The sequence below is a fragment of the Syngnathus typhle genome, linkage group LG3 (assembly GCF_033458585.1).
Source record: "Syngnathus typhle isolate RoL2023-S1 ecotype Sweden linkage group LG3, RoL_Styp_1.0, whole genome shotgun sequence".
NCBI lineage: Eukaryota > Metazoa > Chordata > Actinopteri > Syngnathiformes > Syngnathidae > Syngnathus > Syngnathus typhle.
In genome coordinates this window covers 3,984,607-4,011,254 of record NC_083740.1, presented here as the reverse complement: position 1 = coordinate 4,011,254, position 26,648 = coordinate 3,984,607, and the positions used below count along the sequence as shown (strand labels likewise).

Below are 26,648 nucleotides of genomic sequence, written 5' to 3'. Positions count from 1 at the left end.
AGTCAGCAATAAAAGCATACAGCCAGAACAATGCCTCAGCTTTATTGCAAACTGCAAACCTGGTCGTGTTGTTAGTCCCCGGTGTCTTCTCTCACAACAAGAGTTTTTAAGTGACACACTCGCCACCGTGCTAATCGCAAATCAATGCAACGGAAATAAGCATTCTACCCAGAGGCGAAAACATTTTCATCTACATTACTACGTAACCTCACGCCCACACGAGCGCACGCTTGAGCGTACGCTCGCTCTTTTAGATGCTTTTATTTATTTATTTTTTTTAAATAAAAGCCTGAAGCTATATTTTCAAGTCAATACATTGCCCACCCGACCTCATCTTTTGTCGGGTGGTTGTGTTAACTTTTGGGAAGTTTTGCTTTGACTAAAGAAGTTAATTACCGTAAATTCCGGACTATAAGCCGCACCGGACTATAGACCGCACCAGCTAAAATTGGGGGATATTTTTGTTTTTTTCTTATATAAGCCGCACCGGACTATAAACCGCACGTGCACATGCGTCTTTTTAAAAGGAAAGACCGTTCACAGAAAGCCTTTTTAAAGTTTTAATAACGTACTTTAACATGTCTTTCTAAACACTGCCTGTGACGAAGGGTTTAGAGCCCTTTGACGCAGGTCACCTAGCGTCCATTCCTACTAAAGCTCATAATAGTCACAAGCAACACAGTCAGAATAAGCAGCAGCCATAGTAGTGTTTCAAAATAGTATTTTTGTTGTTGTTTTTTTCTTCAGGATACCGCAGTGTATAAAAGTGATCAAGTCATCACAAAAATCACGAAGAAAATCCTTATATAAGCCGCACCTGACTATAAGCCGCAGGGTTCAAAATTTTGGAAAAAAGTCGCGGCTTATAGTCCGGAATTTACGGTAAATAACGTGACATAAAAGAACAGTGCATCCGACACAGAAGAGGAACATGACGCGGTACGGGTGGAGAAAAGATCAGAGTTTAAAGTCAACAGAATAAATGTATGACCTTTACTCATCGATCCAGGTCTGCACTCGTGAGAGTTTGAACCGTACACTGTGCAGTGTCTACAATCCAACAAGGTGACCCATCTATCCTAAAACCCAGTTGGCTGAAACAAAAACAAGGCAACTATCTCAGAATTATGATTGAACTCCACCTCGAGTCGCATCCATACATAGAAAGAACATTTCAACAAAGATGGGCTGTTGACAAAGAGAGGAGCGAGCTTTACCGAACAGATGCGTTTGTCTCGCCAACGTTTTGTTTATTGCTTTGTTAGCGTCGCCCTTCCTGTGCTAACCAGCCGTCGTACTAAAAGCACGTTTTCATCAGTCACTCACCGCCGCGCCGCCCTCCCCGCCTGCCTCGCTCACACCGAGTCGATTGCTCCCGTTCTCGTTTGCATCGATAGGTTAAGAACTCTCTCCGATGATACGTGTGTGTGTGTGTGCATGTGAAAAGTCAAGCGAGTGTGTGATAGATGTGAGCGTGGCAGGTAATTAAAAGTGTGATTAGTGGATAATTAAAAGAGGATTCTGTCTTTCGAATATTTAATGACTTTAGACAGGTGACACGTGCACACGCGGTCACATGCGTGCACGTTTGCAGGTGTTGTTTCGGGCCTTAATGGGGTCGTAATGATTTTGGAGACGGTGTAGGATGCGGGCAACGTCAAATGAAAGCAGAGAAACATGGTAGGAATGAATCACCGTCGGACGCCGCTAAAATGGACACGCGTGCGCTTTTCTCTTGCTGACTTTGAGTGATGGCGTCAGACAGGAGCAGCTGCTACCTGGCAGGTAGAAGTAGCTCAGCCAGCAAATTATCAAAGTAGGATTCCACTTAAAATCCCAAAAGTTTTTTTTTTTTTTTTACAAGAGTGACTTGCTGTTACCTTAACATGCTTTGTCTGTTTTTAAAACGTTTCAACGTTTTGACAACGTTTGCAGCAAAACGAACGGCGTTTCGAAAGTGAGGCTAAAAGCATTAGCATTATTCATAAAGCAGCTCGCGATTGTGTTTTGTGTGATGCTGTTGTCGAAGCGGCGTGTTTACACCTTGCATCTGTTTTTCGACATCTGCATGTTTAATACCGGGGCCAAGGGGGCCAATTAAGAGCAAAGGCTGATCTAATCGGGCTTGTTATGAGGAACACGTCTGTGTACTGTGCTATCTGTTTTTTGCTTCTTTGGATTTTAATGACATTAGGAGTGCATAGTAGTCGTGCTGCCTACATCTGAGAATCGAAAAAAATCCATATGGGAAGACACTTGCTGAATCTTTGCTAACTGATGGAATACAGAAGGAAATGTGTTCCTTTATAACCCTTTAGAACTCGTTTCATTGAGACACAATATGGTTATCGCTGGTTTGGGCCAATCAGAAGAAGGCATTTTGGCCTTACAAAAATTGCATTTGTGCACTTTGGATCCATTTGGTTCTAATCAACCCATCAGTAATCAGCTCATACCTGGGCTCTGGTCTGTCTGATGTTATTTTACCTACAAAGATAAAAACTCGGGAAATCCAATTGGCCAAGTGTCCCAGAACAGAGAACGTTCATACTTCGACTGAATTTAGAGATGGTAGTCACATCGGTGTCTCAGGGCATTTAAGGGATTCTTTGTTCTCGCTCTTCCGCTTTCCTCCCAGCTGAAGGTCCCTTGAGTACACGAGGCAGAGTAAGCTCCAGTCATCGGGGAGCGTCATTATGTACAGCCGCTGAGTCAATTGGCTCACCAATTCCTGCTTTTAAGAAAAGTTTTGTTTTCCCTCTGCTGTGTAACATTCAATATCAGCAAATTTGGAACAAACATCTCAGATGTACCCATCAGATATTTGATTTGAAAGATATGAATCTGAGTCATTTCATTTTTGAAGAGGGCAGTACAGTACGAGTACGATTCAGAAAATCGGCAAAAATATCGATCGACGTTTCGAAACGATACCAAACCGATAACAAAATATCAATGCATTTGAAATTTACCGAGTTGATCAATGGCCAACCTTGATACCCCAGGATTTGATCAGCCCTTGTCTAATCGCCTGACAAGCAATCCAGAGTGTAACCCCGCCCCTTGACAGCAACGCTCCAGCTCGCCCGTGACCCCAATCAAAAGAACTGGATGGATCTTTTTCCACGTGGTTGCTCACCTCCACGTTCTCGTATGGCCCAAGGCTGGCCCAAGAAGGAGCGTCAACACTGAGCAACAACAAATTGCTTTTGGCGTTGCAACCGATGAATATTCATGGCGTGACAGCAGGCCCTAAAGTGCTCTCTCCATCGTGTAATTCCTCCGCACTCCACGCAGACAATGAATAAGATTACTTGAAAATGCAATTAAAGCAAGCCCTTGTTCCCTTCCTGACTTTGCCACATGTCGCTCCTGCACTACCATCCAACATGCGGCAACAGCGGTAAGATTAAACATTTAACAAGTCTTCCGATTTTCTTGGACTGCAAAATTCATGAAATGTAAGGTACAAGGGGAACAAATCGTATTTTCAAAGTGGAGTACCATTCAGACCCGATATTTTGCAAACATGAGGGCCAGGGGACGAAGCGGCCTGTAGCATGTAAGAAAAAAGATGCAATAATCCTATAAAAAAATAAACACCTCTCTAACCTAATTATTTTTATGATTATGACAATAAATACGTCCTTTTGTCGCTGTCTCTATTTGCAAAGTATGGCATTGACAACTCACCAAGCAGGTGAAAATAATAAATATAAAAATGAGTTGTGTTTGTTCAGAAGAGAGAACTATATCCTCCTCATAAGGCCCTCGACTATTGTTTCAGCTGCCTAACTCTCACGCCCCCTTCTGAAGTGTCACATCGTTTTCTCCTCAGGCATGTCGGCGGGACGCCGTATAATAGGCGTAATTAAGGTGATTATATTTAGGTCATATTGCAAAAGCAAGAGAGTTATGGCGGAGTGGAAGAATTTTTATCGACAGCTTTTTTAGATGCGAGATTGAACGGGGAATAACGGAGTAAGGGTGGAAAAATAAACATCTATTTAAACAGACGAGAGGGATAATAAGAGCGGAAATGGACAAGTTTACAATAGAGAGCGTTTATTCGGGTCTTTGGCACCACGTTAAGGGAGCAAAGGGAGTCATTCAATTAGAGAGGAAAAAAATGGAGAAAGAAGTGGGAGCAAAGTCAAGTGAACAGTGAGGGGATACTATAAAATCATCAAGATGAGGCAGACATCCAAAAGACATTTGGCTTCTCTGAGGGATGGACCTTTTCACCGATTATTCGACAACTGTGTTGAATTGATTGTATTCCGTGCGTCATATTTATTCTGATCGTACTGACAATGCCTTTGACTTCAAATACCGTAATTTTCGGACTATAAGTCGCACCGGAGTATAAGTCGCACCAGCCATAAAATGCCCCAAAAAGTGAAAAAAAACATGTATATGTATATAAGTCGCTCCTGAGTATAAGTCGCCCTCCCACCCAAACTATGAAAAAAAAAACGCAACTTATAGTCCGAAAATTACAGTATACAATATGGGTCTTAAAAATCAAGCCGCGGTCTCTGCTCTCAAATGCTGTGGGAAAGTCCGCTAAATAATTCAATCTTACGACTCCTTTATGAGAATCTAAGGCTTAAATTCATTCAATTCAAAATACAGTATACATCAAAGAGTTGTCGCAATCCTTTCACACTGTTGTGGCGCTAATCATTAGCTAGCTTACAGGCTAACGGGCTTCCGGTGCCTCTCTCGGTTGTCACCTCCCTGCTAACAAATTTAAAATATGACGCCTAGCAAGCTAACTAGCTAACACTATAATGGGTCGGAGCAATCATAACTAAAAACTGTCCTTGTATTTTTGTTTTGTTTACCATGCAACACTGACATTTTTGACAGGTCTAATTAGGGCCATCAATTTTCAACAGACAGTAGAATGCCGAGCGAAAGCAAAGTCAGACCGGTGCGCCGGCTCTCTCCTATTTATCTTTAATTCTCTTAACGTTGCCTGACTCAAAGCTCACATTAACACACGAGTGGAAAGTACCTTGCAAATGAAGATGTACTACATTGGCATTTTTGCCAAACAAGTCAGACAAGCCATTTTAGCCTCGCAGAAAAGAGGCTGTTCTGAGGAAGAACTAATGTAAGAGACATTACGATAATTGAAACACAGCTGGCATAAAACCCGGCACGCCGGTAGTTTGCGATTAATGTAAAATTAGCTTTTTAAATGTGCTCGAAATGTTTAGAGAGGCTCTGATTTGCTTTTGGACTCCATTTATTAAATATGCATGACGCACGAGTCTGTTAACAATAAAAAAAGAAGGATGATACATAATGGAGCTGGATGAGAATGCTAATATAAAAAGTCTAACAATGATAATGCAGAATATACCTCCACAATAATTTCTGCCGCTAAAGGTTGAGACAGCCAGATAAATCCAGGGGGTACGTGACAGATGGATTCAAGCAGACGGCTTTGCAAACTACTCCAAACTGATCAAACGATACCTGCTGCAAGACTTATTAACAGAAAAAAAAACCCCCCAGAATCCGTTTCATATCCCGTAAACTCAGATGGCAAAGTAGATTGGCACTTGGCGGATAGCAGACATTCATCAAGGCCAAACAATTCCAATTGGAAGGCGTGACAAATTACACGCCTTTCAAGATTGAATTTGGCCTCTCATGCCAAAATTTTGTCATCACGATTAAAGCATTATTTATTGACAAATTAGGCAAAGTGCATTTATTCTTTCTTGAAACCGATAAGTTGCTTGGAAATAATTCATCCATTTTCTGTTCACTTGTCTTCATTGTAGAGGACACCTAGAATTGGTTGCCACCAGTCCTTCCGTTAAGTCATTTTGGGAGTCAAAGCAAAACTTTCTTTTGATTATAAATGGGATATTTGGTAAGAATGTTTGTTGCCTTCCTTATTATGCGATACTGTTATTTCCAAAATTCATGGTGGTGATTATCATTAATAACTTTTGGCAGTTGTGCTCGCATTGATTATCGCAGTTGGCACGTTGGGGCAAGCAAAACTGAACTAAAATGAAGCATTAAAAAAAAAAAGAAAACTAAGAAAAACTAACAAAGTACAAATTAAAACTACTTTAAAAATCGAAATGAAATAAAATTTTACATTTGAGGTCATTTCGAGGTAAGTTCGACCTCGTGTCATTTATACTTTCAGCAAATGAAACTCCACTCAAATCTGAGAACGCCATTCATGACCGGAGCACAAAAGAGCCAAGCAAACATTTGGCACATTTTGCAGACATATGTCCTCAAATCTTCAGCCTGTTTCCCTAATCTCAAAAGTAACCAAATCATATCACTGGGAAGAGAGTCACATACACTATTTAAATTGCTGCGGGCCCAGAGATTAAGTTCCAGACACAATGGATTGAGAAGAGCTTAAAGTCCACACTCATTTCCTGTTTTCAAGTATGCTGTCACTATGAAATGACCGTGGCTGCCGTGAGAACGGCCGATTGTATTTACGGTACGGAGCCGATACTTTGTTCCGATCTCTCCATAATTCCGCTCTCAAAGTTTAGCTACCGAGAAAAATGCTTCTGTTCGGGGGTTCTGACCTCTTCGCTGTGCGCAATGGAAAGCGGGATAATGAATTGTCTCCCCGCCTCTGTTAAAGCGGCGTGTGACGAATGAAAATAAATGAATGTCGAAACACACGTACACATTTTTACAGCATATGGCCTCCCTGCTGAAAACAAAAAAGTCCTGTTCCCGCCATGCTCTTGCATAGATCACTGGGTTTATTTGATCATTATCATCAGAAGCACACCCTGGCTTTGTATTTCGACGTCTCTTCATCACATTCCCTTCACGTCCATCTGCCACAAGCCTCAAAGCTAATTAAAGGCAACGGCTCGCCCCTCGCTGCCCAGGGCTGCGGGGGTCACCGCTAAAATATACGTCGGCGCGGGGTCGGCGGTATCGAAATTATTTTGAGCTCGGACAGCTGTGGCTAAAGATTGTGAGGTATAAATATTTTTTTACGACACTGTATATTAATTAATATCTTATATCAAATAATTGAAACACATTTTCCCATCCAATTGTTGGATGTTGTCAGCCGCAGAAGAATCGACCGACTCAAAACGATATCTCCAGCGAAAATAGTAAGCGTCTAATGAGAATGCTGCTTCAGATGAACAACACGACGTCATTACCTGAGCAACTGTGATGTCATTTTTAGTCGACAACAAGCGAAAAAATGGCCGCCCCGAGACTGGCAGGATTTTGATACGCAATACATAGTTTCGATCACTTCTACAGAAGTGAGCTTCTCGTTCAAGTTTATTTCTAAGATTGAATATTTTGCGTTGAACATATTAAAATATTTAAAAAAAAAAATTTTTTGTTTTTTAGTGTTTGTCCTTTCTTTGCTATTAGCCAGGTTTGTTGTTCTGCTATCGTTATCCGCTATTTGTTAGTGTACTCAGTGTGCTCACTCAAGTGTGAATGACAAGAAGTTAATTCCGTCAATTTCTTTCTCCCTACTCGAAGAAGGCGTGGGAGTACCTGCATGTGCGTGCACATGTGCAAGAACACAGAGCGAAGTTTTGAGGCCAGACGCCTGGACATAAAGTGCAAGCTGTGCGCGGGGGCTGAAAAGACCGCGAGATAGAGCGCATCACGGATCAATAAACATCATAAACGACATCATCAGCTTGGCCACCGCCAAGATAGCCAACCGCTAGGCGCCATCTGGCCTCGTCTCGCCGGACGGCGGGATCGGCCAGCGTCACCTCACCCACACACACACCTCGTCAGCAAGCTCACAATCTACGCACGGCTGCTCGCTGAGATCTTTCCGGCCAGGTATATGGAATCGAGATAAGTCTTTGGAGACAGATTGTCTCGGTGTGCGTCTTGACCGAGGGACAGACGTTTACGGCTTCACCGACAGTATATCCTCCCATGCCGTAATGACCGTAAAAGAGACGGAGAATGCAAGCGCAGCGAGGGAACGTGGCGGTATAAAGAATCATTTGGAGGCAGGGGGAAAAAAAAATGAGATGCGGAGGGGTGGGTTGGTGGGGGGGGGGACGCGTCTTGTCGAGACAAGAGGGGAGCTGTGAAGAAAGGTGCAAATTAGTCTTATGAAGGTTCAAAGGAAGTGCCACGCTCGAGTCTTCAAACAGCGGTTGTGAATGTGTGTGGGCGGCAAGCCAATCAGGGAAATTTCATTTCAAGATGAAGAAATAAAGGTTTCTGTCCGGATTTTTCCATCCTTGAAAAGGCGGCGGGATAGAGTGTCTTGGAAGGAAAATGAGATTCTGACATATGTGTCAAACTCATCAAACGGCAGAAATGTTGCCAACATCACACGGGATTAGTTGATTTCACACAACCGCACAGTTTGATGATGGAGAAGATCTTCTTGGTTGATTGATTGCTCAACCAATAAATAAATTGTCCACAACATGCGGGTTAGCGGTTACCCTGTCTGCTGAACAAAAGGGGTCCAAGGGTTGACCCTTGCGGGACACCGCACGGCAAGGCCTGAGCAGTTCCCGCGTCCTGCAGATCTTACCTTAAGCTACCCCTATTGGCGAGGGCTACCATGGAATCAATCGAGGTTTCTAATTGCCTTTCCTTGCTATCTTGTTTGTCATTTGCTCAACAGCAGGTAAAATTGATTTGCAATCGTTACGCCTTTCTAACCCTACAGGTTGATATTTTAAAATAGTGGCCACTTGGAGCTACAATGTGATGATTATATTTTTTTTGGCAAGGTGTTTGAACAATTTTCACACTGTTCTTCCGATGATATTGTCAAGGACACAGGTTATGGGGGAATGGGATGCATTTCGCTCTCTCTATTAAGTACAAAGTGCTTCAGAGGCAACATGAGCGGCATTAACTGCAGCTTCCTATTTCCAGGGGTGCTGGCAAGCTTCTTTTTTTTTTTTTAATGAAAAAGACACATTTCATATTGCACCAAATGTTATTCCAGCGAGAGACGCTTTTCAGAAATGCATAAGTGAAGGAAAGGCGGTATCTAATTGACACTAGACGGACATCTAACTGTCCATTACGCGATGCAAAAATGGGTGAAAATATGGAGACGCTCCAACGTTTGGCTTACGTTCCTCTAGGAACGCTTTCAGTGGAGATTCTGTGACGTCAACCATGACCCCTTCTTTGCGAAGGATGGGACGTGTTGGATGGCTGACAATATCTTCCAAACCTCATACAAGCATGACCTTGCTATGCGTACTGATAAGTTGGAGCCTTTTACCGATTATCATATCGGTAAATCTTGAAGTTGCACATACCGAGTTAGTTTCCCATCAACTGAATGCGATCATCTTTAATTTACGAATCGTATATTTGTAACAATGCTCATTTCTCAGCAGAATGCTCTGAAATTAATATATTGTGCCTTGTAAAAATTAAACACAAAATTTGGACACAGACAAACTGAACAAAATGTCGCAAGGACTTTTGTGAAAGTTCCGTCCTCTATTTGGGATTCAAATTGAATCTCTTTACGAAAGCTATTGATGCAAGAGCACGTTTCTTTTCCATCAACGCTTAATGAAAAGAACATCATATTAGAATTGAAATAATAATTGTTCTTTTATAACGCTAGGTAAAATATCTTCCCTTGTATCGGTTGAAATGATAAAAATGAGTTGATTCCTTAATGACCCCGTTGAGCATTTGGGAAGTGCCATTAGAGGAGTGAAAAAGCAGCAGACTGACCATTTACGTGCACAGAGAGGCCACAGACAATCTCATTCCATAGCACGCCCGGGAGCAGTTAGTGCTCTTAATGGTTAGTTATGCTGGCAGGCCACACACATCTTCGCATAGTTCACCCAACAAAATGTTCCAATTGCACATTTGTATCAAAAAAACATTTCGGCCAACGCATGAATCGGTTGAGCTTCACTGTGGGTGGAGAAGTGTCAAAAATGTGGTCAACTAGTCAGCAGACTCACCTGCTTCAAGTGAAAATCCACAATATAGGCTTAAAACAAATTTATTTTACTCACATTCGGTGGTTGGGAATAATCTTGTGTCCATCTTTGAACCAAGTTGCCAAGGGCTGAGGGAAGGACGCCAAGGGAGGCGGGCTGAGGATGGCGGCCTGGCCTTGGCTCACTGTCGTTCTCTGCTCTTGCCCTGAGAACCTCCCCATAACTAGAGGACACAGGAGTTTGTGTGACACACCAAAGTCTTTCTCGAACTCGCAAATGATTTATTTTGTACTCACAGGCCACTTGCACCTCGGTTCTTCCGTGTATGATGGCGCCCATCCTGTTCCTCACAGTGCATTGATACAATCCGGCGTCTGTCCTCTGCAGCGACGCCACAAATAACCTACAGATGACATGAGGATTGTGGAATGACCTTTCATATCATGTGATTCCCCACTTGTTATCCATTTTCCACTTATACAAATAACAATCTCGATAAAAATATCTCAAAATGAATAACTAAATAAATAAATGAAATAAAGTAAATATTATACAATAGGGATTACTGTCGTGAGTTTTATGAGTTCCAAGTTTCCATTGTCATCCTGAAAATGATATTTTTCTGGGCACTCTTACATTGGCTCGGCACCTGCATGTTTATTTCACTGCATCCATGTTTTTTTTCTTTTTTTTTCCTGAGAGGTTATTAATGTATTAATGGGTTTTAAATGGATAGGGATTCCCTAATGGCAACCTTGGCGTCGGATCTAGGTTGCTGCCACCCTGGACAAACTCTCTAATGCAAATACACACACACATACACACACAAAACTGGACATCGCTTAGGGGCTCATTATGAATAATAGGCCAGCCAAGTACTTAACTCGCAGGCTGTCAGTGTATGATGCCAACCTGTGCCAACAACACACATAGTGTCCAATGTGCATTGTTTGCACGCCGGCGTCATTTTTGAAAGGCTCGTATAATTCCGTTTAATCAAGAATAGCACATAGCGTAATGTAACACGGTAGCGCTCCCTTTCTGGCTGTCATTACGTTTTATTAGACCGATACGGTGGCGGCGGCGGCGGCAGGGCTGACACTGCAGTTTTTAAGCACCCGGCAAGTTTAGCTGGGAGATATCTCACTGGACTCAAAGTCCGTTGTTGACAGTTGCCAATCAATAGAATCATTTTGGTGACACAGTCGCTGCTTGGCTGGCAGGGCTCAATTCTCTGGATGATTTAGGACGGGTTCAATCAGCTTTTACTCGCGGAGGCGGCTTGCAATCGACCTGGCTGCCCTTGTTGCCGGGTGGGCTCAACGATGATTCAACAAGCACAATTTTAGAAGAGAGCAAAGTGAAGACTGGGAATATTTTTTCTTTCTTTTTTAATTCGGTCTTTAATAAAGACAAGAAAGAGAGGTAGAAAACAATATTACCGTGTCTAATAAAACAGAACTGAACTTAAAAAAAATATTTGGGAAAGATTAAAAACGTATTGTATTATTATTAATTAAATATTTTCTTGCCCGGGAATATTTTAAATTGCAAAATTTCAAAGAACAAGGTCAATTTATAGAAATAGAAATTCCGAAGATGTTGCTTTTAGCTGTCTTTGAACAACCGGAGGTAAAACGCACTCGTTAAATTTTTTTTTTAAAAAAGATCCTGCAGCTTTCCGTCCTCCCTGGTGTTTGTCCTCACATCAGACGTGTTATAAATTTTGACAGCAGCGCAAATACGACACACACAGCGCCCTGCCAATCTGCCGTGTTGCCGACCTCATCAAACTACAGCTGCCAAAACGTTGAGAGCGGTCCAACGTGTTACGCAACACCTCCTGCTTCCTCACCCGAGTAGATCGGCTCTCCCAAGTTTATCGCTATTTTAAACGATGACAAAAAAGCACTTGATTCTGTCAGCCTTGGCTCTTACTACACAAAACACGGGACAAGGAGAAAGACAGAATTGTGGAATGGTGCACTTCTAAATGTTGGGCTGCAATTATGTGAGACGTTTTTGCTATTTGATATAAACTGACAGAAACGTTTTGGACCTCATTAGCCCGACGAGAGCGAGTCGGCCAGTTGGCGGCAGCTGACCTGTACTGCGGCGTCCAGTCGGTGATGTTGCTGCTGTTGAGAGACCAGCGGTACTGCAGCGGCCAACTGCCTCCAGCCAAGCAGGTCAGCACCAGTCTGTTTCCCTCCAGCACCACTTGTTGCTCCAGGCCGACCCCTCGCAGGTAGGGCGCCACCTCTGACGGACACAAAGAGAAGTCATATTTGGATAAGGACAAAGTTGAACGTGCAACGGAAAGCCATGAGGCCGCAGGTGCGTATTAGTCAACAGCACATGAAGGTGCAAAATCACAGGATTCATCCAAAGTGTGACAAACTGTCACTTGCGATTCCAATAAATGGATGAATTCCCGCAACGGCCAGACATAAACATCAAATGATTCACTCTGGAGCGTCTAACTGTCCAAAAAGATATCACTTTTTTGTTTGACTGCAACTTGGGCTGAAATGGACGACAGATTTTTTGACACGGAAAAGTTCCAAGCATTTATTTTAGACAAAAAGATAAAAACAAAGTCTTGGAAGGTATCTAACTTGTGCAACTAATGGAAATTCAATTACAATTATTACACTCCACAATTATTACACTCCAAATTGGCATAATTGTAAAAAAGAAACGATTATTAATATGCATTCATATCTAATGGACAGTGTTTGTTGATACAGTACTTTTTTGCATCGTTTGGTCCATTAACTTACATTATCATATTTCAAAAAATGCATCTTAATATATTTTCTTTACATGTTCTTGTTTTACAATCGTTTGGTTTGACTAGTAATCGTGATTTCAATTTTTACCGTAATTCATATTTTTTCTAACAGCCCCACCACCTCCTTATCAAAATAATTGCCATAATCTCAAGTAACTTTTTGATCACCACCCAAGTGGATCTTTTTTCCAGCAGTAAGTAATTTGATACAGCAGGTGCTTTTAAGGTCAAAAGTGTTTCACTCTTCCTCATTCTAAGCAGCCCTCTCATTCAGCGTCCATTGCATTCGCTCCCACACTCCTTTTCCCAGTGGAGATCCCGGGGCCACATTTCCCTCCCTTCTCTCCATCTCGAGTTGCCCCTCTACTTTGGATTGATAGCTGCCTTTGCTATGCTCACGGGGGAAATGTTCCATCTCCGCTTGATTTATACGTGAGCCAGTGTGTGTGTGTGCTCGGCAAGGATGCAACCTTAACGGTTTATCATACCCGGTGACTCGTCTAAGAAAGGCAGGCCCGCTTGCAAAAAATAAAAATAGAAGCATGTGGATGTTTTTGAAGTGCCCCAGCGATTTTCACTTATCTGCACTTTCTTCCTAGCGCGCTTTACTCCTCGTGGCCCTTTAATCCTACCTTGCGCTTTAAAGCCAAGTCCATTAGGAATGACAGATGGAGACGGCGAACGCTAGCAAGCATCTGAAAGGAGCAAGGTCAGCTAACGGCTGTGTTTGTCGCCCGATGTCAACAAACGTCTCTCCGCCATTATGCCTAAACCAGCTAGTCCAAACCATGGAAAATCAGGGTCAAAATGTGCCGAGACTCGAGGTCGGCCTTGTTTTTTTTCCATTGTCCGTTGACTAACAGGAGAGTCAAGAAGAATAGGAAGGTAAAATTCACGTGGCGTTAATGAATTTGAGTGGGAGAGGTCACCCTTGGGGGCAGCCGTCCTCGAAAAATCACTTCATCTACACCCGTCGGGGGAAGCGGCCTGACAGAATTGATTGTCGCCTACGATGAATACTGATTGGCTGCACACGCTTTTGCTGCAAAATACCGAAATCAGTCTTTTTATGACATGTAATTTGACTTTTAATAAGCAGTAGCAATTTGTTTGGCTAAGCACTTTTCTCCCCGCCGCAGAAGACTTTTTGATTATCGGGTGCAAATGAGTTCTAGTCCATTTTGATCTAATAAATCTGCCTGCACTTGTTTTAACAGTCATTTACAACACGCAATTAGAGCGACGCGGCGGTTGGGGAAGGGAGGAGTTCAAGTTTTTGCCCGTTAACAGCACGCCGAAAGAAATAGGGGGGGGAAAGGCAATTAATGAGACGATGCAAGGTGAAAGAGGCTGATGATGATGGATTCGGTCATGGTTAGATGAAGACCAAAGCGAATATTAGAACCAATGCTGTTCATGCTACCTTTAATTACTCACGTAATAAAGGCGAGACTCCACTGGTGAACTGGATCGTGCCCGTGTCAAAATCAGATACACTTTCATCGAAAGCAAAGTGATAAATACATTTAAGTGTTAATCAACAAGTTTCATTAGGCCGGAAGGAGGATGAGAAGCTCGATTCCTGGGTGGTCAGAACGTTTCCTGGGCTTGCGGCTGGAAGTCGCATCCTCTTATCTATTCCGACAATTGCCAAATTGCGGGTAAAGGCCGCACTATTATTATCATTAAATGACTAACGATAACGCCGGCTGTTTTAAAAGAGCAGAGCGAGAGATTTCACGTTCTTTCCTCCCGAGATCCATAGGCGCCGGCTTCTATCACGCTCACCATAAGCTTTGACTGATAGCTATCAGATCAGAGTCGACGGGTGACTGACTGATCCCGACTCTCTGATCGACAGATGTCAGAACAGGCCACAAGTTAGCGAAGACGCCGCACACAAAAAAAAAGCGGGTGTCGTCGGGCGGAATAGTCACATTTTTGACTACGTTGCTTTCAGATAAGAGTTGAATTTGCGCTCTGTCTACACTTGTGACTCAAATCATTCAATTCAACTCAAAGGAAGTTCCGGATCTCTGGAGTAGACTTTGGTTTCTTGTTTTCCCTGTGTTCTTGTCTCATTTTTCGTTCGCCTGGTTCCTTGCGTCAACCAATCAGCTCCCTCCAGCTACTCCTCGCTGTCTGCTCCATTTACATCTATGTATGGCTTGAGGTATTGACCAGTGCAATCATGTTCTAGTATTTAGTTTAAGCAATGCTGCAGTTGTGACCTAAAATAATTTAGTATTTAAAACATTCTTTGCTTTTAACAATACACTAATAGTGCATATGTGAGCGAGAGAGAGAGAAAGAGAGAGAAGCAATCAAATGGAAGAGACTGTGCTCAGTGACATTTGTAAGAGGTGGGCCACACTGCAGGGCACATCTGCTAGAGAACACACAAATGCTACACGATACTGTCGGCTCTGATCGCCTGACGAGCTCACATCAGACGTGAGCCGACAGTCGGGGCCGCCGTCTTGAAGTTTTTTTTATGCAGAGGACGCGAACACAAATTGGACCGTAAAAGTGAGGAACTGACCAATTGGTAAACTGCGTCTGCATTGTTTATGAAATTGTGTTTTCTCTCATTTTTAATTGATGAAATTGACAGTCAAGTGTCACTTCATTAGGTCTACTTGTATGATGCTTCCAACACAACATTATCCTTTCCCAAACGCTTATTGACACGTTGTAGGTGGGCTTGATCTATCAAATATTTGCAAATATTGCAGGGTATTTTTATGATACCAATGCAAAGTATGCATGTGAGGTGCGGGTATTATTTTAGTCTCCAAGGGGTCGCCATCAACTCGTTTTAGGGCGGAGTTAGCTGGCTGTTAAGTGGCTAGCTTGTTAGCTAGTCTGTGTTGCTTTTTCTAAGCATGAATGTCAGATTGATTATAATTTTTTTTACGTTTCAGAAACAATTTAAATAGTTTTGAAATATTTTTATGTTTTATTAATTAAATAAAATTATTTTTTAAAAAAATCATTTGTATTTTTACTTACTTACTTACTTATTTATTTTATGTAGCTCCTGTACTGGATCTCGTTACAATGGGGAAAAGTACCTAACGTTTATCTAATGTTGTGGCTGATGCAAAAGAAAAACAAAAAAAAAAAAAGGAAAAACCTCAGAGTCTCAAATACCTTGTCCTTTAGTCTGACGTCTGTTCTTTTGGAAGAGAGTGAAATAAATAGCTCCCACTGCAACCAAAGACTCCACAGAGGGAAAGTTGTGCACAGTACACAAGTGACTGTGAAAATATTTCCACACTTTGGAGTGACACACACTAATGAATTCTTAGTTTTGATCTTCCCCAATGCCCACATACACCCCAACACTTTACATGTCCTCATTAAAACATGTTGGGAACAAGTGGATGGCGTGTGCCGGTCTAATTGTGTTGAGTGGGTGGGGTCAATAGCAACTCGTTCTCGGGGGCGGCGTCCTTGTCGGACACAATCATCACACAATCATCACACAACCTCAACGCTATCGCCCTGGGCTCCACACACGCTAACCCAGATCTGGGTCTGACTCCGATCTCCATGCCATTCAACATTTACACACGGAAGAAAAAAAACAGAAAGCCATGTCTAACCTTGAGGTTGGTCGGGCAGGCTGAGTCGAGTGTATTTTTGGCCTGGCTTCTCTCTCTCCGTTGCTCGGGCTGTTGTTTAATTATCCTTATCTTGTCTCACCTCTTTGGAGGATCATTTCAAGCCAGCTCACTTCATCCCCTCTTTTTGTTCTATTTTCTTTTTTTTCCCCTGCCCTCACTAAAGTACCCCATCCATCCATCCCGCTGGCTCGCTCGCTCGCTCTCGTGCGTATTCGGGCACCAATCATATCGCCCCTCTGACAGCTGCCACTGGCCTGACCTTGCACATTGTTGCCTGCCTGCTTGTGAGGTGATTGACGAATTGTATCCTCTCATTCATTATTGAAGGTGGAGATCGCAAGAGCGGCGCCAAGGGGTATCGCCGTTACAGCCCAGCAGAGCAGACGGCGATAAAGTGCTTGGGTGGAGGGGAGGTCATCCGAACAAACAAGAAGTAGGACGGCGGGGAGAGAAAGCAATGGATGCTCTTGGAGAACCGGATAGGATACAGTCGAGACAAGTTATGAAAGAGAAAAGACCGAATAATACCATTTTATGAAAGGTTGTTGCTTTTGATAATGCTTAGGCCAGCGGAGAAGGCCCTCGGTGGACGCCGCCGCTGGAGTCTTATGTGATTGTTTGAGAGAGGTCGTCATCATCGCAGCACATTTCACCCGTGTGGGTGTTGTGCACAGAAAGGCAAAATATTCCTGCCGAATAGCTTCGTGCCATGGCAGTGGATCGCAATGAAATGAGAATAGGCATGGCTGGAATTGCCTGTGGCCTTTTGGTAATTGCGAGGAAATAACCGAGACATGGCTTCATGCTATAGCGCAACATTAAAAGCCTTAAAGGGGAACTCAACCTAAAAATATATATATATTAAAAAAATAATAGATTCTGTGTCGAAACACACAGCTTCAGAAAATTGGTGAGCCGTGATTGGTTGTGACCTGAGACCTGGCAATGTGATGTCATTTTCGATCAATAACAAGTGGCAAAATGGCCGCCCCCGTGATGGATAAAACAGGTGAATATTTGGGCTTAACTCATATTCCATATTTATCAGAATGTTGTGTTTAGACTAGTGGGGGCACTAATAAAAAAAAAAGTCAAAAAAAGAACGAGAAAAAAAAGTCAAAATGAGCAAAAATTCTTACTTAGATGGTCCCTCAAAGAAACAAAAATAGAAAAAAGATAATTAAAAGCAAATTTCATATCATGAAAGGGAGAAAACGGAGGAGGTAATGTATATAAGAACATTTTAAAACTCGTAATTAAAATAAGTGGGGGGAAAAAAAGGTCAGTGTATTATTTGAGCTTGGCAGTTGTACTAGTTTAGTTTGTGCAAAAAAAAAAAAAAAAATTGTGCAGTGGCTTGCAGCCGTATTGCACACCGTAAACATTGAAGTGAGCAAGATTATAGACGTAAAAAAAATATCGCACGGTGTGGTTGACAGATTGTGATGTCATTCGTTCAGAGGTCTGATGGCATGTGGGTAGAAGCCGTTTTTTTCGTGGCTGTCATCTCCAGTAGCGTCTGCCAAGTAGGAGAGGTAGCTTGTGTTTTGGATGTGTGCATTTTCGGATAACATTCGGTGCTCTATTTGCGTCGCAGCTGTTATATATGAATGCAGGAGATTTGCTGTACGGCTTTTACGCATTCCTCACGTGGGACGTCATCCAAAGTCAGTCCTTCAAACTGCAACATTTTCAAAAACTTCAAGCATCTCTTTTTATTGGTCGTGACAGTTTGACAACGCACCGTTTTTCAGTCACCCGACGATACAAACAGCGATGAGTAATATCGGCTGAGGTGCCTACAAAATCCAATAGCGAGGCTCCGGTGTCCATCATCCATTTTGAATGTTAGTCCGCAACGGCCATTATTTTATGTCTATTTTCAGACGTTTATCGTGTCGCTCCTCATCGGTCTCCATTACCTTTGCCTTGTGTTTATCTCAGTTCCATCTCGAGCATAGGATAGCATTGATTTAGTTTTTTTTTTCCTGAGCTGGCCCACTCGCTCGCTTCTCTTTTCAAAACACACCGTGCATCCTCGGGCATTGCTATTTACCTGTTAGCTACAGTACGTGGGCAGGAGAGTAACAGAAGCGTTTTAAGCTTCACTTCTACGACCTTCTTCTTCCACTTGCTGCGTACTTTTCTGCCATTTTTGATGCTGTCTGGTACGAAAGAAAAACTGATAAGACTCCAAAAGCACATGTCCTTGTAATCGATTCGATGCGGAGTGTTAAGTTACCGTAGTTCGAAAAAAGTAGATCAAAACTAACTCAACGAACAGTTTTCTCGATCGAAATCCTGAAAGAAAGATGTCCTTCCGAAAGAAAGAACGACTTTGCGATTTTCTCATTCGCATTTACACACAAAACGTATCGACGTACGAAGGTCAACCGCGATTCCCGGCGCAGTTGTTTCTAGTAACAGCCAACAACTGCTAATGACGAGGAACACGCACAGAGAGACGCTCATTGGAATCTTTTTTCTTATTTCACAAAAAGCAGTTATGTTAGGAATTTCTATTTTGAGGTGGGTTTTATTTTGCATGTATGCAAATGGAACTTGTGAAGGGTATTTTATTTTTATTTTTTTTAAGTGATAGCTACTCGGAGTATCTTTAATCAGATTGCTGTCACCACTACACTTTGAGACAAACTCGAGTTGTGTTTATTTCAAGGTGCACTTGAACTCTTGCAGACACCGAGACGTCATTAACAGCACTCGGCTGTCCCAGTTTAACAAGCAGGAGACGGGGGCTACATTACTTTCCGGCATTTTCATGTCTCTTATCGTGGGAGAGAAATACTGAGAGAACTTTCTTCTGTTTTTGCTCTCGGGATATTCGGTAAGATATAGACTGTATAAGTAATGGCATTTCCATAACATATTTACGTACGTGTTCTTTGTTCAACTTTATAGCAAGAGAGAGAGAGAGAGAGAGAGAGAGAGAGAGAGAGAGAGAGAGAGAGAGAGAGAGAGAGAGAGAGAGAGAGAGAGAGAGAGAGAGAGAGAGAGAGAGAGAGAGAGAGAGAGAGAAAGAGAGAGAGAAAGAGAGAATGAGAGAATGAGAGAGAAAGAGAGAGAGAAAGAGAGAGAGAAAGAAAGAGAGAGAGAGAAAGAGAGAGAGAGAGCGAGAAAGAGAGAAAAAGAGAGAGAGAGAAAGAGAGAAAAAGAGAGAGAGAGCGAGAGAGAGAGAGAGAGCGAGAGAGAGAAAGAGAGAGAGAGAGAGCGAGAGAGAGAAAGAGAGAAAGAGAGAGAAGAGAGAAAGAGAGAAAGAGAGAAAGAGAGAGAGAGAAAGAGAGAAAGAGAGAAAGAGAGAAAGAGAGAAAGAGAGAAAGAGAGAAAGAGAGAAAGAGAGAGAGAGAAAGAGAGAAAGAGAGAGAGAGAGAAAGAGAGAGAGAGAGAAAGAGAGAGAGAGAAAGAGAGAGAGAAAGAGAGAGAGAAAGAGAGAGAGAAAGAGAGAGAGAAAGCGAGAAAGCGAGAGAAAGCGAGAAAGCGAGAGAAAGAGAGAGAGAGAGAGAGAGAGAGAAAGAGAGAAAGAGAGAAAGACAGAAAGAGAGAGAGCGAAAGAGAGAAAGAGAAAGAGAGAGAAAGAGAGAGAGAGAGAGAGAAAGAGAGAGAGAGACTTCAAAGACGGTGTAGAATTCAAAGTTCAGAGTTTCATCTCCTCACTTCTTGCAATTTGTAAGTCAATGTGGTGAGTGGATGCGTGCAGTGTATCAAACACTTGACAGGCTGTGAAACCTTTGAATTGAAAGATAAGGTACCGAGAGCACAGACTGACCAAGGCATCAGTCACTGATTGATTATTCGCTATGTCTGCGATGGCACCGACGTTGGTTGGTCGGATGGTGGAAACTTACACGCCTTTGGATTTCCAACAAACTTTTTTCGACGTACGGGTCTGGCATGGAGCCGGAAAGGATCCGATTTTTATTTTACGTGTGTACCGCTGGCAGGGGCGACACAAACCACTGCCAGTAGCTCAGTGGTCCGTCAAATTTGTCACACTTCCAAAGTAATCCAACGATAACGTCATCTTATCCTGTTGTCGTGGACGCGGCAGTGTCTCGTTATAATACCCCAACGGTGACGTCGGAGAGGTTTCGTGGCGCTCCCAACAACTTTTTTTGTGGAAAACCAGCCCCTCAAAACCAAAGCGAAAAGGCAATACTGCGCGTTTAAACCAAAAGTATCATAGCGGAAACTCGGCAGACATAACCAATGAACCGTGGGTTTGTGCAAAACCAAAATAGTGGCAGTTAAGGCTTTACTTTGCCTGATTGTGATAAATAGGTAATCTCCCACGCTTCTTTTCAATGGTTATATCCGCATTCAATCAAGTATGCAGACCTGAGCCGGGTTTGCTCATGAATAGCTAACAGGAGAACCGCAACAATGCTCAGATTCACGCAAAATGGCCCTCTACCAACAGTTCCTGTATTGGCTGCCGGTGAAGATGGATGGAGCATAAAGGGTGGGAAAGTAATGCAACAGAAGAGTGGGCGGAGGAGCAATCAAGTGCGAGAGAGAGAGAGAGAGCGGTGCAATGTGTAAAGAGAAGAGGAATGGAATATATCATATGAAGTTATTGGAAAAAGAAGGAAAAAGTCATTTCACATGCAGGCCATCTGCCAGTCTGTCTGCGAGGCTTATCAGTTTGCATGATAAACAAAGTTGATAAATGAACAGGAGCGTTTTTTTTTTTTTTCAGGAGACGCAGAGTAGGACGCACTTGTGTCACGATGCCACCATCGTGATTTTGGCAGATCTCCTGGAACCATTATTATCTAGTCTGCCTTCACATTCATTTGTCCTTTTTTTTCAGGTTGCTTTCAAACAAGTACTCCTTAGGAATTTGTTTTGCGGGTTGGTTTGTTTGGTTAGGTGTGAACGCAGTGACAGAATGCGGGTCAAGTGAAGTGTGTGAACACTTTGTTGTGAAAAGAACGGAATTTGATGGAAAGGAACCAAAGATGTTCTGGCAAGACTACCTCTAATTGTCATCAAGTGAAGGAGGCTTTTTTTTTGGTGGCGTATAATTACTATCTTCAAGGATAAAGCATTACTCACTGGGTCCACGAAGGAGTCAACACCAAACCCTCTCTGCTGTTATTGACTGGATTTAACAAATATGACTCATCTGACCTCAGCTGCAGAAATATACAAAGTCGAAAGGAAATGTCTTGGCTGCCTCACCAGGCACAAAAAAACACAAAAACGTAAATTATCAATATTTCCAATTTTCCGTCTTTTTCTGAATAAAAAAAAAAGAAAGGAAGGAAGTCTTTGTGCTTGCTTCCGAAGAAAAACACAACATGTTTTTTCACCTTGTCGCTGGCGTATATTTGACTATTTTTGTCCCATTTTCTGATTTCTTCAGATGGGTTGTGGTTTTCAAACAACAAAAGTGAAAACAGCTTCTATTATCTTGTCTCTTGGTGGAAAAGGCTCATCAGAAATATGTCATGGAAAGGGTTGTGATGTCTGGAAGTAGCCACTATCAGGAAATTTGAATTTTGGGGCAAATTAATGAACAATGTTTTTTTTTCTTTTTTCTAATAGGGCTGCAAGAATCTGCTACAATAGAAACACTTTGCTGCACTTTAGAAAAAAGAAAAGTAGCTACCAACCAATCAATTAAAAATACATTTGTACACTTTTTTATCCAATTAATCGAATAATTGATAAAATAACAAATTCGAAAAATATGAGTGAAAGCCCTACACTCCATTTCTGAAATAATGCTAGCGATCAATTAATCCATTTATCAGTTTTTAGGCCGTACCCTGGTCATTCTAACATGCATAAGGAAGTACAGATAAGTGAGGAATTTCTTTCCATTTTAAAACAATTTTTTCCCAAATATGCAAATCGGCACTTTGACACGATGCTAGCTGCAAACAACAACGCAGCAGGATATGAAAACAAAGCAGGAGCATTGCTACAGTCCCAGATATTGGGCTGAGATAAGCACAAACAGTGGATGTTGATTCAGAGGAAAGCAAAAGAGCCCGAGCAAAGCCAACAGGTACACTAAGCCGCGTGAATATCCCTCCAACTGCGCTCCTAACCGTTGCCGTGCTTGTATACCGATTCCAAATATCACACGAACAAAGTCGAGGTCTAATTAATCAAGCTCGTCGGTGGGGTGAGGGGGTGGATGGGGGGGCTGGCAGCTCAACCAGCCCACTCTGCGGTTGCTCTTCCAGGCTCTGACTCTGCAGCAGTTTACGCACATTGGCGGCTAAATATTGGCTCAGGAGGCTTTTTTTTTTTTTTTTTACTTCTCGCCAAAAGTAAACATGCAAAAAAAAAAACATCCGCCAACTTCATAAACGTGACCTCGGATGCCAGGGAATCAAACGCTTCACGGAACGTTTGCATAATGTTTGTGTGTTTTCCCCCAGAAGAGTTGACTGATGCAGTATATCACGGCTGAGAACCATTTGGAGATATGGAAGCAGAAATTCTTTTTTTTTCTTTTTCAATGTTCATCACGCTGTCAGAGGTAGAAACGTCGCAATTTATCACAACCGAGCTTTTGGACACAAAAGTATTCTTATTTAACAACAAAGTAACGACTAATCGCGCTATGAGTTATGCATCGCAGTGAGTTGTCATTGTGATGAGGCAGCAAGGGCGATAAAGCATTTCGACACTAAAAACCGAGGCAGAAAAAAATATTGCTTTGTTTACCAAAAAGAACTGCTCGACCTTGCTTTTAAGACGATCATTGGTTAGGAATCATGAGAGTCTTGATGTTTTTGGTAAGTATCCAAGAGCAACAACCGGTTGTGCTCACACCTGCTCAGCTCACAAAGCACCAAAGGGTAAACGAATTTTATCAAATCATCTCAACAAGGATCATGTTTTAAGAAAAGAAAGAAAAAAAAAAAGCCGGTTGAAACTCGCAACTAACATTACCTTGAGTGCCTTTAAGGGCTGTTTACAATTATTTCTGCAGACCCCGATGAATCAAAAAAAAGACATCAGCAAATATATTCATATTTTGATATCGATATTCTTGGCCCAATTGGACGTTTTATGTGTGCTGACTGAACACTATGTAAGAGTTAAGAGGAAGAACCAACACTGCATTTGGCTTAAGTAGAACATTCATTAGGTTGAAGTGAATTACAACATAGAGTTTGTGCAAGACAGCGCATTATGCAGCTTCGTTTTTTTTACGATCACACCTCAATCACTAAGCACTTCTCAGCATCTCGGGCCGACTTTTGACTTTGACCTTTCCAGCCGCCCTTCAATCAGGCCCTGGCGATCCCCCGCCCGTCCCGACACTTATCAGCGTCCCTTCTGTCTGGCACAACAGATGCGCACACACGCGGTGACACTTCCTGTCTTCACTTGACAGGCTTTTATATCACGTCAAGCTGGCCGGACCCACCTCGCCAGCGCTGCCTCTTCCCTCCTGACCCCGCGACCACGCCATGATGAGATATGGGACAATCTGCTTGGTGACAGCGCATAGACACGCGCTCGAGCACATCGGCACCTTTTATCGGAATGGCAAACTCATTGAACGCAAAATAATGGAAGGGCAAGGCGCAATTTAACGTATGCCTGCTTCGAGCGCCGGGGTCTGGGAATACCACAACAAAGCTCGTGCGTGCGTGTGGCAGCCTTTTAAGTGGAGACATGCTCGTCAGAACATTGAAGTCATCCCTCGCGGGTTTGGCGGCGTGAAGCAATTTTGTTCTCGTTAGACGGAGTCCATATTAGCCTCGACCAAACGTCAAGCACACAAACGCGGCGCTACCGTTCTCTGGGGGGGTAAGTTACTTATAATGCAGCTATGCACGCTCTAATCACACTTGAGATTCGATCAAGCGGGCTTGGATTCTCATTGCGGCACGTCCCGACTGAATGGCAGTCAGTGAAAGGCTGTTGTTTTGTCTTTTCCTCGTGTTTTCACCGAGGCTTATTGAAGTGGTCAATAAACAGCAATGACTCGCATTCCTGATTTACATTCTTGAATAAAAGTCAATATTTACATAATAATAATTTCACAAAGAAATGTAAGTACACATAACGGCGGAATGCAATTTCAAGTGGGTTACACAATTAAGCGTGATCAATAAGTCTCCTTCACTTTGATTGGATTTTATTTAGAAGCCTGAATAGCTTTTTAAGTCAAAAGCCTTTTGAGATCAACCGTAATTCATTTTCTATTCCAACTCGGATCACGCACGTCTCAAATCATCTTTGCAAATCGTAATGACAGGAAATCACATGAATAAGTTTCACCAAAAACTTGTCTGGATGTTTTTATAATAAAACTATCTATGATCTTGGACTTGGTTACACATAAATGTAATATAATGGATATGAAATATAATAACATAATGGTTGTATAACTGCTGTATATTGACATCTGTCCAGCACTGTATAGAAGTCTCAGCTCCTCGCAAAGGAAAAAAATATGAGAATTGTTTTATTGATCGTCCACAGTATGTAAATGCATTGCTGCACATTTGTATTCAAATATCTTTTGCTTAAACGTTTATATATGCATTTCCCATAACATTGGCATTAGCATTAAGCTAGCGGTTTTAGTACACGTGTAATTCTTCTGGTTTTATGTTTTGTTGAACAGTAACTTTTAACCGGGAGTGGCAATAAATTACTCGAAGACTTTGTTGTGGTTTTGTCAACGTGTTTTTTTGTGGTATGTCAAATAAATGTTAATTAAACCTCTTAATAAAATATATGAAGTATGCTTAGCTTTCCAAGCACGCTTTCAAAGAACGGATACAGTCTGACGGCATTTGATAGAAACAACGCAGTGCCCTTTTATTCTAGTCGTCCGGGCGGGCTTCAGATGATTCAGAGCGATCCAGCTCATCTTAGGTGTGAGCGCAACAGAACTGGAGCACACATTCCATTCATAAAAGTCTCAATCATTGCATTTATCCAACCCTGAAGAACTATGATGGAATGATCGGCTACTTGATCTGAATCATTGGTCTCCACCGCTTGATCGCCAAAACGACGATCACAAGGTGTCCGTCTTTCGTCCAAGTCAGCTGGGATGACTTCCAGCCTCCCCTGACAGTCAAGAGGATAAGCAGTATGGAAAAGGAATGAACAGATGCATGGTGCAGGTTCCTTGTTTCACATGTCTGTCCTCAACATTCCATCGATCCATCAACTTCGCGCAAAGGCCGAGCACAACCCGGACTGATCGCCAGTCAATCAGAGGTCAAATGTGAAGAGCGCAACGAGTGGAAATTGATCCCGTTAAGATAGGAGCAGCGTGGCGAGCAGGACAAAGAAGCAGAGTGGAAAAAAAAATAATCTTGCCCACATAAGGACAGGCACTCGACGCTCAGCCGAGTCCGAGTAACCACATCACGTAACTAAAGAAACAAAACGCAGCCACGAGGTAAACACTTTTAATTAGCTGCTACACATTTACACATGCCAGTGAGACTGTAGCATTTAACGCTACAGCTAGTGTGTCCAATTAGGCAGATAACGACAACAGTATCCATAATCAAACTTACTTAAGCGTGAAAAAAAAATAAAAATAACTCGCTTGCTTGGGTTCTTTTATCTCTGAATGCATTCCCCCCCCCCCCCCTAAAAAAATGTCTGCAGTGAAAGCAATGAAAGCGACTTGACAGATGAAGATGCAAAACTTTGCTGACACAATATCAGGAGATGAAACAATGGATTTTGGTAGAAATGAATGAGGCCTCTGTTTTCATCACATTGCGCAAAAATGGACTTGATTGTTATTCAACGTTTGCGCAGGCGAGACAAGCCGAGCCAAGTCGAGCAAGGCCGAAATTAACTCGAAAAGACAATAAGGTTGCACAAGAGCGACTGACGGGAAGCATTGTATTAGCGAAAACAAGTCAGGTTGAACGGAATGTTGAGGAGAACGCCATTACCATACAGACTGCGTCACTATTTTTTATCAGTTCTTTTTCCTCACCGTCTTTGTCTTCTCCGTTGCTATGCTACTCTTTCAATATCAGTTGACGATCTGTGTTATCTTTTGGACTAAACGTAGCAAGGTCGAACCTCAAGCAGATTCAAAGAAGCTGGAAGCCCAATGACATGAGAGTCTAACAACATCACGGTTTTCCAGTTGAATGGATTCAGGCTCTGACCTTCTGACCTTCTGACCTTTTCCTCCACACGTCTTTCCTCTTTCCATGTCACTCCTGTCCTTTGGTCCATATCATAATAACACACTCCTCTCAGTGTGTTGACTTTGCATTTGGCGTCTTTGGCTATCCGTTGTGTATCTATATCTCC

The 26,648-nt window shown here is 42.5% G+C and overlaps 1 protein-coding gene across 2 annotated transcripts in view; it reads right to left on the bottom strand.

Moving 5' to 3' along the window:
• Positions 1-26,648, bottom strand: part of sdk1b (sidekick cell adhesion molecule 1b) — a 141,069-nt gene that overhangs the window by 78,468 nt on the left and 35,953 nt on the right. For both annotated transcript variants that reach the window (XM_061274806.1, XM_061274807.1), the window contains exons 2-4: positions 12,044-12,200; positions 10,235-10,341; positions 10,014-10,161 (exon numbers count right to left, since the gene is read on the bottom strand). In XM_061274806.1, coding sequence (XP_061130790.1) covers positions 10,014-10,161; positions 10,235-10,341; positions 12,044-12,200 — 412 coding nt within the window. The remainder of the gene's footprint in view (positions 1-10,013; positions 10,162-10,234; positions 10,342-12,043; positions 12,201-26,648) is intronic.